The sequence below is a fragment of the Petaurus breviceps genome, unplaced genomic scaffold, assembly GCF_028583685.1.
Source record: "Petaurus breviceps papuanus isolate PSGF00001 unplaced genomic scaffold, PetGlider_PUasm1.0 207, whole genome shotgun sequence".
NCBI classification, from domain to species: Eukaryota; Metazoa; Chordata; class Mammalia; order Diprotodontia; family Petauridae; genus Petaurus; species Petaurus breviceps.
Genome location: NW_027185850.1, coordinates 31032886 through 31046894, shown reverse-complemented (window position 1 = coordinate 31046894; position 14009 = coordinate 31032886). Strand labels below are relative to the sequence as shown.

At 53.0% G+C, this 14009-nt stretch overlaps 1 protein-coding gene and 1 pseudogene across 3 annotated transcripts in view; one reads left to right on the top strand and one right to left on the bottom strand.

The window, feature by feature from the left end:
• Positions 1–3252: 3252 nt before the first annotated feature.
• On the top strand, positions 3253–6346 carry LOC138165057 (coiled-coil domain-containing protein 24-like; annotated as a pseudogene).
• A 99-nt stretch (positions 6347–6445) lies between these two features.
• Positions 6446–14009, bottom strand: part of LOC138165056 (sodium- and chloride-dependent glycine transporter 1-like) — a 53556-nt gene continuing 45992 nt past the window's right edge. For all 3 annotated transcript variants that reach the window (XM_069093163.1, XM_069093165.1, XM_069093164.1), the window contains 2 exons: positions 8191–8361; positions 6446–8068 (listed from right to left, as the gene is read on the bottom strand). In XM_069093163.1, the coding sequence (XP_068949264.1) occupies positions 7874–8068; positions 8191–8361 (366 nt within the window). In that variant the 3' untranslated portion in view covers positions 6446–7873. The remainder of the gene's footprint in view (positions 8069–8190; positions 8362–14009) is intronic.

Below are 14009 nucleotides of genomic sequence, written 5' to 3'. Positions count from 1 at the left end.
GGAAAGCATGAAACTGTTCCAGCTTGGATCAAGGGCCAACCCTGGGGTCCTGTCATCGCAGAAAGAAGGGGAGCACCCTCAGGGCCTGGCAAGAGCTCCCCTTCATTCTTTGGAATGTGCAAAGCTTCCCCCTCACTGGAGGTATCCAGGCTTCCAGGTTGGGGGGGCACTTGAGGGGAATCCTTGTTCAGGAATCCATTGGGCTTAAGTCCTTGGCAGGCTCTGAGAGTCTGACAGAGAAACTCAGCCCTTGTCATCTTGAAATAATGTGGTGCCCTGAAGACCATCAATGGCAGGCACAGGGCCTTGGTCAGGTTCTGCCCAGCTTGGGGGGCTTTGAGGCAAAGATGACCTGAGGACCTGTTCAGGGAAATTAACCTGTGTGGCTATGGGGCATGAGTTTTTGGCCACAGGAACTCTCTTAGATACCGTGGTAAAGAAGCCTTATAATCTGCATGGCAGGAGGGGGCCCCTCATCCATAAAATGATGGATCTTTCAGACACCTGAGTGTGGGTAAGGACTATTGGTACAAGGCTAAAATGAGACTTCCCCTGGCTGCCCCCCAGAAGGATCACCCATGAGCACAGGTGGGTAAGGACAAAGTGATCAAGGAGGGCAGATGCCAACCCCTGAAGGAAGCCCTTGGAGTGGACAGCCAGAGAGGACCCATTCTTTGTGGGCTGACCTGTGGAACCTCCTATCTATCTATCCTTTTAAACCTTTGGAAATTTGCCCTCCCAGAATCTAGGGTGTGGCATGCTGCATTTGGGTTTCCTCTATTTCAGACTCTAAAAGGGAGGTCATTTCTCCTGAGGATTCCCATCACTCCCGCCTCACAGCCAGTGCCTGGCTACAACCAGAATGGAATTTACTTGAGTGGCCCATCCACCTTCTGGAAATGGGGGAAATTCCTCTGAGCTGCTCTGCTAGAGTCTGGGGATAACTGAAGCCCTAGCCATTTACCAGCCTGGCAAGCTGCTCCCCAGACTTGTCATCCATTTCTTCTGTCTGCCCTGGTGGTCTGTAGTATCCTCCCGTTTAAAAAAAAAAAAGTCATGTCTGTTTCTTCATCCACTGCCAAATGCTTTCCACCTTTAGTTCTCAGACATCTTCATATGGATATTACTATGCAAAGTTATGAAGCCATATTTTCCTTGGGGTAGTGTCTCTAGTTCTTCCTGATTTTTTTTTAATACTTTGTATAAATTGAATGCTCGTTCCTCCCCTCCCCCCGGCCCCCCAAAGGAATTCCTGCTCTGGACTCACACAAAACCTATATTCATGGGGATGGGGGCCCCTCTGACACCCCCCCCCCTCAAAGAAATGAGTTAGATGTTTTTCTTCTCTTTGGCTTGTATACCCACTCTGGAGTAGAACTCCAGCTTAGATACAGCTTAGGACCTTCCCCAGAGGAATGAACAGCTTCTCTTTTAAAAATAAATGTGACAGGGGTGGCCAGGTAGCACAGCGAGTAAGAGCACTGGCCCCAGTGTCGGGACGACCTGGGGATCGAATCTGAATCAGACACTTAGAACCCACCCAGAAACACCTGGCCGTGTAACCTTGAGCAAGTTACTTAACCCCAATTGCTTTAAAAATAAATGTGACAGCCAATTCCATGTGTATTAAGGTATTCAGGACAGTTATATTTCTTCCATCACAAAAGATGTACTTAAAATACAAAAAGCTGTTAAGTACACGCTAACCAATACTTCAAACATAAAGCATTCTTTACTACACCTGTCTCCTGGCTCTTCATCTAGGTCATCCCCCTAATTGTAGATGTCTCTGGGCCCTCTTCTCCCCATATACTATACCACTTGGTAATCTCACTAGCTCCCATGATTCTAAAACCTATCTAGACCTGGCCTTTCTGCTCACCCAGATGGCAGTTTGATAGGACAGTGGACAGACTGCTGAGGCTGGAGTCTGGAAGACCTCAATTAAAATCTGCCCTCACTAAGCTGCAGGATCCCCTGTCACTTTATCTCTGCCTCCATTTCCTCAGTTGTAAAATGGCATAAGAATAGTACCTACCTCTTGCTGCCTGCATACAGCTTCCTTCCTTCCTTCCTTCCTTCCTTCCTTCCTTCCTTCCTTCCTTCCTTCCTTCCTTCCTTCCTTCCTTCCTTCCTTCCTTCCTTCCTCCCTCCCTCCCTCCCTTCCTCCCATCTCCAGCTGCCTCTTGAGTATCTCACACTGGATGTCTGAAGGCATAACAAACCAAACATGTATAAAATGGAACGCATTCGATGGATGGATGGGTGGGTGGATGGATAGCCCCCCAACCCAGCTCCACTCCAGATTTACTTGAGGGGCACCACCTTCCTTCCTGTTGACACTCTTTGTTCATCCTCACCCCATATATGGAATCTTGCCTGTTCTTTCTCCACCATACTTCCTATAAATGTTCCTTTCTCTCCTCTGACTCTACAACCCTTCAGGCTCTTATCACCTCACTCCTGGGCTGTAACAACAGCTTCCTGACTGACCTCCCTGCTTCTAGACTTTCCTCACTCCATCTCGTTCTCTATCCCGCTGCTAAAATGCAGTCTGGCCGTGTCATTCCCCTACTGCAGTGACTCCCTATCACTTCCAGTATCAGACATAAAATCCTTTGGCTTTCATAACCTGACCCCCTCCTCCCCTTTTAAGTCCCTCCATGCACTCTGCGCTCCATTGGCTCTGGCCGTCATGCTGTCCCTCACTCCCGGAACTCCATTTCCCACCTCCACGCCTTTGCTCTGGCCGTGAATGTTTTCCCTCTTCATCACTGACTTTAGTTGTGCCCCACTTTCTCCGTGGCTCCTCATCCTGATGCCCGGGCTGCTCGGGCCACTCCCGCAGACTACCCTGGATCTCTTTTACATTCAATCTGTACCTGTTTCTGTGGGGACCGACGGTATCTCTCGAGACTGCCCAGAGCGCCCCGAGGGCTGAGTAGACGTCCGAGCCGAGACTAACTGAACCCTTAGCCCGCGTGCCTCTTCCTGACCTCGGCGCGACCTGGCCCTTTAAGGGGGAGGAGCCATACGTCTCTGGGAGCGGGGCCTTCATGTGCACGCTGCCGTCGTGACCAAGGTTACGGCGTGACTGGAACGCTCATATCCGCGAGGTGCCCGCTCCCCTGACGCCCGGCCCCAGCCCGGTGAGTCAGACCGGCCACCCACGGGCCCTGCAGCAGTGAGAGGGAGGCAGCGTGGGTTGGGGAGCGGGGGAGTGTCCCCCCAGAGCCCCTGCTGTGACCTGTGATGTGTGGGGAGGGGCCTCGAGATGAGGGCGGGGCTTGGCGCGCAGGTGGGGGCTGTGTGGGCACGGGGCGGGGCCTATTTTTCAGGGAGGGCCTGGGATGGGGGCGTGGCCTCTGGCTGCGTGGTGAACCGCCCTTCCCCCCCAGACCCCCGCCCCTAGTGAAATGTGGGGGCGGGGCTTCACAGGGGCCGGGACATGGGCTGGAGAGGTGAGCCGGCCCCTCCCTTCCGGCCCCGCCCCTCACAGTAGCCACCTGCCCGGCAGGGCGGGGCAGGGGGCGGGGCCCCACCATGTCCCAGGTTCCCCCATCCCTGTGGGGGCTCGTGGAGGAGCATATCCAGCCTCCCGAGCGGGCAGAGGTGAAGAGGATCCTGGGTGAGGCCGCGGTGGACCTGAGCCTGGAGTTGCGGGCCGAGGTGAGGGTGGGCGGGGTCAAAGCCAGGTGTGGGGGGGGCCTCTGGCCTGCCCCGCCCCACCCAGCCCCGCCCCTTCCCTACCTGGCAGGTGGAAATCCTGGAGGCCCTCCTGGAGGAGGAGCGCAAAGTAGTCCAGGGTGCTGGCCCCGCCCCCAGCCCCACCCCCTTCTCATTGCTGGCCCCGCCTCCTTTGATGCGGGACTTGGTGCGGAGGGAGCTGAGGCAGCTACTGTGTGGTCTTCACCACAAAGCGGCGCTAGAGGGCAGGTAGGAGGCCCATCCACGTCCCTCCCATACCCCTTTCCACTTCCCCACTGCCTCCCCCTGCCTCAGTGTCTGAACTCCAGAGATTCCAGGGGTCAATTCCAGCCCACCTCTGAAGACCCCTCCCAGCACTCTCCCAGGACCCAGGGATAGCCCCCCGACTGAGCCCCTTTGCCTTCTGGAGCCCCCTCCCCTTCTCTTTCCTCCCTCTGCCCCTGGCTCCTTGGGGCTGAGGCCCCCAGCCCTCAGGTGCACCCCTCCAGGGACACGGCCAAGGCATGGGCCCGCTACAGCCCCAGAGTGCTTCGCTTTGCCCTCGGAGACCCCAGGGACAATGTAGAGGCCAAGCTTGAGACCAGGCTGCCAGGATCCCCTGGCCTCAGGTGAGGTTATCGCTGCTCCCAAGGGTCTTCCTTGGGTAGGGTTCTTGGGTATGTTAATTGTGTTTGGGGGTGGGGGAGGGGAAAAAGTGATGGTTGGATGGATGGATGGGTGGGTGGATGGCAGGCCTCCCTGAGTCCAGGAGCCTCTCTCTTGATTGAGAAACAGCACTGAGGACCTCAGTACAATCAAGGATTGCCTCAACGTGGCCAACATTGACCAGGTCATCCAGCGTCTCAGGTAAGGGCCTAAAAGCCCAGCAGGGGAGACCTCAGGGGAGAGGATCACTGACGCAAGGAAAGTCAAAAAAAGCCTACGGTCAAGGCCAGTCAGTGTAGGCTGGAGCAACCAGTCAGTGAAGGGTCTGGGTTTTTAGGGAAATCAGGTGAGGATGAAGCCAGGTGAGCAAAAGCCTGGGGGCCCAATGACCATCTGAGAGAAGGAGCACAGGTGCCCTGGGTCAGGATTGGGGAAAGCTTTGAATGTCTGGCTAAGAAGATTATATTTGATCCTAGTCAGGAAGGAGCCACTGATGGTTGGCGAATGATGTGGTCCGGTCTGGATTTTAGGGAAAATACTTTGGCACCTGAGTTGGGGAGGGTTAGAAAGGAAGATCTGGTGGTCTGAGAGACCAGTAAGGAAGCTGCTGCCACAGTTCAAGGGAGAGCTGATGGGGGCCTTACCTGGGGGGTCATTGGTGTGGGTGAAGAGAACAGAGGAGATGCACGGAGGAAGAAAGGTGAGAGCCAGGGATTGAGACACTGGGACCGAGGGATTCAGAGGAGTTGGGGATGGCTCTGAGCTTTGGAATCAGGAGATGTGGGAACCAGACAGAGGAAGCTGTAAGTAGGGGAGGCAGTCCTGTTGTAGCCTGTGACTCCTGACCCCTCTGGCCATGCCCCAGGACCCTCCTAAAGGAGGAGTGCTGTGCCCTGGAGAGAGAGATCAAAGCCCTGCAGGTGAGCTCCTCCCCTTCCACAGCTGGGGGCTCTGGCCCTGGCCCTGGCCCTGTATCCAGCCAGAGGGCCTTGCTGTGTACCTGGCCCATGACCACCTGCATCTCCAGGCTGGCAGTCATCTTGTGCTTGCCATTCTCTGTCCTTTTCCTCTGTGGGACTAGGAGAGTTGGTAGGCACCCCATGGAGGGCCCTACCTTTGGGTCTTCTGTGGGAGCAGGTTTTTGCCTGTCCTCTATTGGCTCTGGAGACGCCACTTCCCCTTCTTTCCAAAGATGTCCTCGGCCTCCCTTCCCTGAACTCTGGGGCCCTTCTCTGTCAGGCTAGGGTGGGCCGGCGGGAGGGATTGGGGAGCATAGCCCCTGAGCGATATGGGGCTCTGGGCACTGACTCTGGGGGTCACCATAGCATTGCTTGGAGGACGTGCACAGCTCAGTGGCAGAATCCTCACCCATGATGTTGGAGCCTACCCTGGCAGGTGGGGATTTGGGGCCCCCTTTCCCCCTTCTATGGTCTCTGTGAGCCCCAGACAAGGGTGTGGGGGAGCAAGGGAGGACCCTGTGCCCCTGCCACACTGCCCCTGAACCAGCCTAGGTACTCTTCTTTCCAGAACTCAAAGAGCAGAAGAGAGCCATGAAACAGGATCTGCTGGGGTCCCCAACACCCCTGAGCCTTTGTCCCAGCTTGCGAGGGGACAAGAGCCAAGAGGCTGGCTGGCAAGGGCTGGGCAGGTACAGATCTGGGCTGCACCTTTAGTGGAGGGCAGCTGGGCAGGGGCTGGGGGGCACAGCTGACCTCTTGTTTTCATAGGCAGAGGATGCTTTCCAGCAAGGGCCAGGGCCTGCCCTTTTCTGGGCAGCAGACCCAGAAGTCCCAGAGCTGTGGCCTGCTGCCAGCCCTCTCCCCTACACCTCCTCAGCCACAGGCCTCAGGCACTTCCTACCGCCAGAGCCGTTGGGGCCGCCGCCTTCAGTGCCATCCCCATGAAGGGCCAATGACCAGTGCAGGGCCTCATGCAGGCACTACCTCCTGATGGCTGTGGCCAGGGAATAAAGGCACCCACGATCTGGCGGGAACCATGTGTGTCTGTGTCTCCACTCTACCTGCTCCAGTCTGCTTCAGAGACCCTGCCCACCTCCCACCACAGAGGGGGGAGAAAAAACAGCAGCTCCAAGTCAGGAATAAAAATTTCATTAAACCCTAACAGTGCACCGGCCAGGCTGGGCCAGGGCTGAGCCCTGCCCTTATGGCCATAGGGAATTAGAGGAGACACACACAGCAGAAGGACCAAGGACAGGGCCAATGTGCAGGCCAAGGAAGACAGGTAGGCTGGGCGGGCTGGGCAGGGCAGTGGTGCCCTCCAGCCCCAGACAGGCCCGTTTGGCACTATCACTTGACACTTTCCTGTGTACCCCTGGGGCTGAGCCTTCCACAGCCCATACCCTGACGGGCTCTGGACCAGGGTGTAGGATAGGGGGGCAGGGAAAGAGCAGTCCCCAGAGAGGCCCAAGGGAGGACAGGACGAGCCTGGAAGACACACGAGGCCTGAAGCTGGGGGGCGAGGGAGCAACCACAAGTACACAGTTTGGACACAGAGGAGCCCACGGATGTTGTGCCCCCTGAATATCACACAAGAGCTAATGCTAAAGGGGCAGCAGCTGGATGCACAGGGAACACTGTTGGACTCCTGCTGCCTAGACATAGATCAACAGGGCCAGGGGGGAGGCAGCTTCCTGGTCACAAGGGTGTCCCCTCAACCTTCTTCCCTCCATCTCTCCACCCTGACTTGGCAGGTAGAGAGCCGAAACCAGCTTGGGATATCACATTTCATCTTCAGGGACGGAGTTTGGCATCCTTGGGAAGAGTGTGTGCTAGGCCTAGACTGGCACCATCTGAGACCCAGGGTGGCAGCCAGCTGCATGCTGGACACAGGAAGGTTGCACCCCTCCTGGCCCTCAGAGCCTAGGCTGGGCATCTCCCCTTTCTGGTGGGGGTCAAGAGAGCAGCAGAAAGCATGAAGGGGCTGGTCCTCCAAGGCCAGGCAGGCCTCTGGTTTGGGGTTTTGCCCTTCCTGGGTACTGAAGGGCAAGGTGGCCCTCTCACTCCAGGCCTTGTTCTGGTCTCCAGGTGATACTCAGTGGCCTCTGAGGTCCTTCCCAACTCTCCTAGGCGAAGAGCTTGCCCAGAGCCCAGGGTCCCATGTGACAGAGGCTCAAGTGCTCCTGTTTGCCCAAAAGCAGCAAAAAAGATTCCCAATATCCCAGCCTCCTCAGGGGCATACCCTTCTTCCCCACTGCCACCCCACCCTCTCACCAGCCATTTTCAGCCTAGGCCCCACATCCCTTGGTGTGTGGACAGATTTAGGGTGGAGGGAGAGAGTTGGCCTCTGACCTCTGCCCCCTCCTGGTCCTGGCACATAAAAGGGACTTGTAAACACTGGGGGAAGGGGCAGAGGGAGACACAGGATGAGAGACACAAAGGGCACAGGGGTTAGCGGTGGTGATGGTGGCAGTGGGCAGGGTGCTCACTGCCTCCTGCCTGGGGCAGTCTCTGGAGGGTGGGTAGGGAGGGGTTTGGATGGGGTCAGTCCCCTGCAGCAGTGCTTATATCCGGGAGTCCTGGGGGTGGGCAGAGCCATTACTGCCCCCGAGCAAGTTGTGGGCCTTGTCTGGGTGCAGGGGCTGAACCTCCAGCCCGTCCTCCGGGGAAACGCCTGTGGCAGGGCCATAGCGACCCGTCCGGTGCTCCGGGAGGGCCGGACCCCAGTCCCTGCTCGGTGTCGTGGCATTTTTCAAACGCTGAATGAGAGAGGGTGGGCAAAGGGAGCAAGCCAGAGAGGGGGTCAGAATTGTGTCCCTGCTCCCCTGCCCACCTCTGCCCCCTCCGATCCCTGCCCAGCCCCTGGCCATTCCCAGCTCACCTGTAGAAAAGTGTCCCCATCCACGCGGCAGAGCTGGAACAGGGCATAGAGGGGAATGCAGATGACCGAGGAAAGAGCCATGAGGAAGCCGATGGCCACTGCCCAGCCTGGGTACTGGTACTGGTTGTAGGTAATGGGGCGATACTGGATCACCGTGAAGATGAGGATGAACTGCAGAACGGGGCAGGAGAAAGTGGGCCATGAGGACCCAGAAGACTCTGGGCCGGGTCCTCACTGGACCCCATCCTCCCTGCCCTGGGACTCCCATGGATCTAGCCAAGTTTTCAGTTGTCCTAGGCCAGATAGCAGCCTACTGGACTAAGCCCTGCCCTGGGCATGTGTGTGCACATGTGTGTATGTTGAGGGGAGGGAGAGGCTTGGAGCCAGGTGTGAGCCACACCTGAGAGGCCATGGCCTTCCTGCCAACTGCTGCCACAAAACAGTCTGAAGAGAAACAAGTGGGGCCAAGTCAGAGGGGATGGTGCCACCAGTTTAAGGTCACCTGCAGGAAACTGCAAATGTGCACGTGGGGCCTGCTGTCAGCCAAGTGACACTGAGAAGGAATCCTCCGTGCAGGACCTCATAAAACCATGGCTGGAGTTGGAAGGCATCTCAGGTGACACCGAGTCTCGCCTGGGAACTCAACTAGGTTTCCTTTTTCCAGCATCCCTGTCAAATGCAGCCTTGGCTTGAAGACCTCCAGGAATGGGGAGCTCACTACCTTCTGAGGGATTCTATTCTGCCTTGGGACAGCTTTCATCGTTAAGAAGTTTTTTCTTATATTGATCCAAAATCTGCCTCTGGAATTTCTACATATTTCTTCAGGTTCATGCCACAAGAGATTTAGTTGAAGAACAGGGACATTTGGCCTTGAGAGGTGAAGTGGGGGACAGAGGGAGTGCCTTAAGGCACTGAAGGGCTGCCAGAATGGAAGGGAGTAGACTGGTTCTGCTTGGCTCTAGGAAGCAGAATGTGGAGCAGATGGGTTGCTAGGTGGGGGCGCTGCAAAGGCAGACTTAGGGTCGATGTCAGGAAGAACTTTCTTGCACCCAGAGCTGTCCCAGAGTGGAAAGGGCTGCCTTGGGAGATGGTAAGCTCTCCCTCCTTTGAAGAACTTCAAACAGGATGGTAGACTGAGTACCTGTGAGAGGAGTCAGAGTGGGGATTCTTTTTCAGGGGCGGATTGTTCTAGAAGACCACTTGAGTCCTTTTGGCTTCATACAGCTAGATGATGTTCTAGATGTTCTAGAAGACCACCTGAGTCCTTTTGGCTTCATACATCTCTGGTTCAATGAAAAGGCTGTGTGATCACATAAGAATATTATAGAAGTCTGGGCTGGATGACTTCTGAGTTTCTGTGATACTGCCTTCTGGGACAGATCCGTCCTTCACACAACAGCTTTTCATGCTAGAAGGCTGCTCCCCGAATCTTCTCTTTTCCGAGCTAAATATCTCCAATTCCTTTGATGATTGTCCTGTAGCAAGGATCTCGGCATTTGGGCATCTGGCTGCCTTTCTCTGGAAGCTCTCTAGCTTGTCAATGTCTTATCCAGAACTGACCCCAGCCTTCCTGATGGGCTCAGACCCAGGCCAAGGACAGTGGGATGGCATCTCCTTATGCTTCTCTGTGAGAGACCTGGGGCCACATGAGCTTTTTGGAATGTACCATTCAAATGCAGCTTGGAGCCCTCTTAAACTCTTGGACCTTTTCCACCCAACCTGTTGTTTGGCCACACGTGGCCCACCCCACCTCCTGTACATGTCGACTTACTTCCCTATTACATTTTACATTGTTAGATTGGGCTGATCATTCTAGTCCACAAAGATCTTTTGGAATCCTGACTGTTGTCCCATTTATAATGGTCTCAAACCCCTGAGAACAACCCAACAAACTGGGCTGGTCGCTAGAATGGAATTTAGGAAGGCTAGCACACAAGTAGAAGCACCCTGCCCCCTGCAGCAGTTGGCAGTTTCTTCCCACAAATTTTCCCTATCTTAAGTCAGAGAGATGAGGCAGCCAGATGCCAAACACACGGGTTGAGGAGGGAAGATACTGTCTTGTTAAATATTTTGGCAAGATTTTTTGAGGAGGTGAATGTAGAATTGTGCATCTCCCAAGCTGTTCTGGGCCTTTCCCTGGCAGCAGCAGGTGCTCTTTGAGAAACAGTGCTCACCAAGGACTCCAGGAGAAGACACAGGCACCCGACCCAGTGAGCAGAAACCCAGGTCAGCCATGGGAATATTGAATTCACTCCTGGGCCCCAAAGCTGGCTGCCAGTCAGGAAGTGGAGATGGGCCTTTGCCATTCGAGGAGACAGGGGTAACTAGTGGGGGAAAGCCCTGCTCTGACCAGCCCCGAGGGACTGTCACATCTGGGACACTTGGAAGTTCATTCCTGCAAAGGTCTTTCAGTGTGTTAGCCCTCCTTCCTCATGAGAACAAGGATGACTGATGTAAAAAAAAGCTGGGAGGCCTAGAGATCTGGCTTTTTCTGGAGGGGTGTGTTCTATCCTGCTGGTCTATTCAGTGATTGCTCTGCTGAAGAGGGAAGTGAGGGCCTTAGGATCCTGCAGGTGGGAGGCTTTGAGTCATGAAGGACTTAGGGCTGGAGCAGCACTACCCTGAGAAGGGCACCTGGGAAGCAGAAGAGCGCGTCAGAAGTCTGAAACGACTGGCCGTGTTCTAGTCCCCTCTGTCCAGGCACAAGCTGATGCAGCCCAGCCAAGCAAGCAGCCGGAGAGCATTTAGTGTTTATATGCTGAGCTTGGAGGGCACCACCTGGTGGCCTGCCCAGGAACTACTCTAGTTACTCCCCCACTAGCTAACAAAGTGAGGTTCCACCTCTTTGGGAATAAGAGCTTCAGGGTGATGGAAAAATGAAGCAAATGTGAAAAAAATGAAGGACAGCGCGGTCCAGCTGAGCTCGGAGGTCTCTGCTGTCCTGAGGTCCTGTGGTTTTGTAAAGAGCTCTAGGGAGCAGTTGGAACCAGGGCAGCTGCTCTAAGATAATAACAATGTGAGGAAGAGCAGAAGGAGATATTAATAAAATAAAATATTAAATATATAAAATAATATTAATAAAATGTTAATATCAAATGCTATTAATATTAATAGCATTTATATAGCACCTACTATGTGCTAAGCATCTCACAATAATTATATTTGACAACCCTGTGAGGCAGATGCTATTATTGTCCCCATTTTAAAAATGAGGAAACTGAGGTCAACAGAGGTTAGATGACTTGCCCAGGGTCAAAACAGCCTGTAAATGCCTCAGGCCCTATTTGAACTCAGGTCTTCTTGACTCCAGGTCTGGCGCTCCATCCACTAAGTCACCTAGCAGCCTGACAATGCCCCACTAAGACCATGTGAAAGGACAACACAGATTGTGGCCCAGAGACCAATGATGCAGTCTTTAGTTCCTGGGAAGGAGAAGGAGATCCTTAAAGAGATGGTTGGTGGATATCTAGAAAGGGAAGCAGCAATCAGTCACAAAGAACCATCTGGGCTTCCTCAATGCTGGACAGGTCCTGCCTGACTCTCATCATTTCTCTTTTTTGACAGGATTACTAAACCAGTAATAATGCTGTGAATAGAGTTTGCTTAGGTTTTAGCAAAGCCTTTGATAAAATAACTTGTCAATAAAATAAAATAACTTGTCATATTCTTGTGGAGATGATGTGAACTAGATGATAAGAAAATTATCTGAAGTCAAAACTGGATGGCTGGACAGACTCAAAGACAGCTGTTAATGGTTCCATGTTAACATGGCAGGAGGTCTCCAGTGGAATGGCCCAGGGATCTATGCTTGGCTCTTTCCTGATTAATATTTTTATTAGTTGACTTGGATGAAGGCATAGATAAAATGTTTTTCTAATGTGTGAATGATACCGACATTGGGAGGGATCGCTAATACACTGGATAATAGAATCAGGATCCAAGAGAATTTTGATAGGCTAGGGCACTAGACTGAATCTAACAAGATGAAATTCATTGCAGATAAATGTAAAATCTTGCACTTATAAAATCTTACATTTACACAAAAAAATCAACTTCATTAGAGCAGTTAATGGTTATACAGAAGTTCTGAAAAAGACCTGGAAGTTTCAGTAGACTGCAAGCTCAATCAGTTAGCAGTATGATATGGCAGCTGAAACGTCCACTGTGATCTTGGGCTGCACTGGGAGGGGGCATAGCTTCCAGAAACAGAGAAGCAATAGTTCCTTTGCCCATTGCCCTTGTCAGACCTGATCTGAAGTACTACCTTTAGTTCTGAGTACCACAGTTTAAGTTGGCAAGCGGAGAGCAACCAGAGTGATGAAGAACTGAGTCCAGGCCATAGAAGGCTCATTTGAAGGAACTGGAAAAGAGAACCCTCAGATGGATATGATAGATGTCTTCAAGTATGTGGAGGTCTGTCTGGCATGTCTGAGCCCAGGGGGTAGAAGCAGGAGAAACTGCTGGAATGATGTCAAGAAAAAAACTTTCTAATAATGAGAGCTGGACAGAATTGGCCTGACACATAGCAGGTGCTTCATAAATCTTGACTGATTGAGTGATTCTCAAGGTGATGGGTTCCCCCTCTTTGTGGGTCTTCATGCAGATGTGCCAGGTATGTTAGAGCAGAGATGGATGGCAAGGTGTCAAGGTCCCTCCCAATGCTCAGATGCCACCATTCTGTGGTAGATGTAAATGTGAAGGCGATGGACAAAACCAATGGGGCAGGGCGCAAAGACGATGGCGGATGTAGCAGATATGTTGGTTCAGACAAGCTGCATTTTCAAGATCTTTTCTGAAAGTTCAGCCATTCATGAATATAATTTTGTATCATAAGTAAAAGTTCTAGAAGTTTTCTCCACAAAATCCTCCTCTGATGCCTTATCATGGCCCAGGTTCTTGTGTCCGGTGCTTGTGCAGAATGATTCATCTCCGGTGTGGCCCAGCAACATTTGGGGTCTGCCTTCTGAGGACCCAGCAGGCAGGCTGTGGAGTGGCGAGTTCAGTGGTCCTCATATCTGCAGCACGGTCAGGGATGGAGAGAACGGCTCTGATGGATTCTGACACTCTAGGTGAGATCCTCACCCAGTAACCGAGCAGCTGGCCTCTTGCTGGGAGACCCAAATGATATCAATGCTATCATTCTTGCTAGAAGAGAAACCAGAAGCCATGAGGAACTACTCCAGTTACTCCAATGGAAGTCCAGCTCATAGGTTCTCCTTGTTGAGGCATAAAAAGAGGTCAGAGAAGTCACTTTGGTTGTGCACCCAGAGTCAGCATGAAATGCCATTCTTGTGCTGCTTGGCCTTCTGGCCTACAGTGCTCACAGAAAGCAGAAGCAAGCAATGAGCTGAGTGAAGAGCTGAAGCCATCACAGACAAGTTCTCAAAAGAGCCAGATCCCCTGTGGACCAAGATAGCATATACATGGATACTCCATGCTTGCGATTCCGAGGTAGACGTAGGGGAGGATGGGAGGATATATCGGAAGAACTCAAAACAGGGTTATAGGAAAAGAAGAAAGTCAAAGGCTTACAGAGTGGTTGGTCACTCAGAAACATCTTGCCTTTGTGTCGGTACTTTTTTCAAGAGGGGACGTCTTTGACATGAAGAGAACCAGAAACTATCTCAGAGAATGAAACAGAGTATGGGGACATTATGATAGCTCCAGTGTGGACAGAGCAGACATTCTGGAATTAAGAGGACCTTAAACCACCTCTGATGCTTATTGTGTGACTATGGGAGAGTGAATTAACCTCCTTGGGCCTCAGTTTCCTCACTTGTAAAATGAGGGAGTTCAACTAGATGGCCTCTGAGATGCTT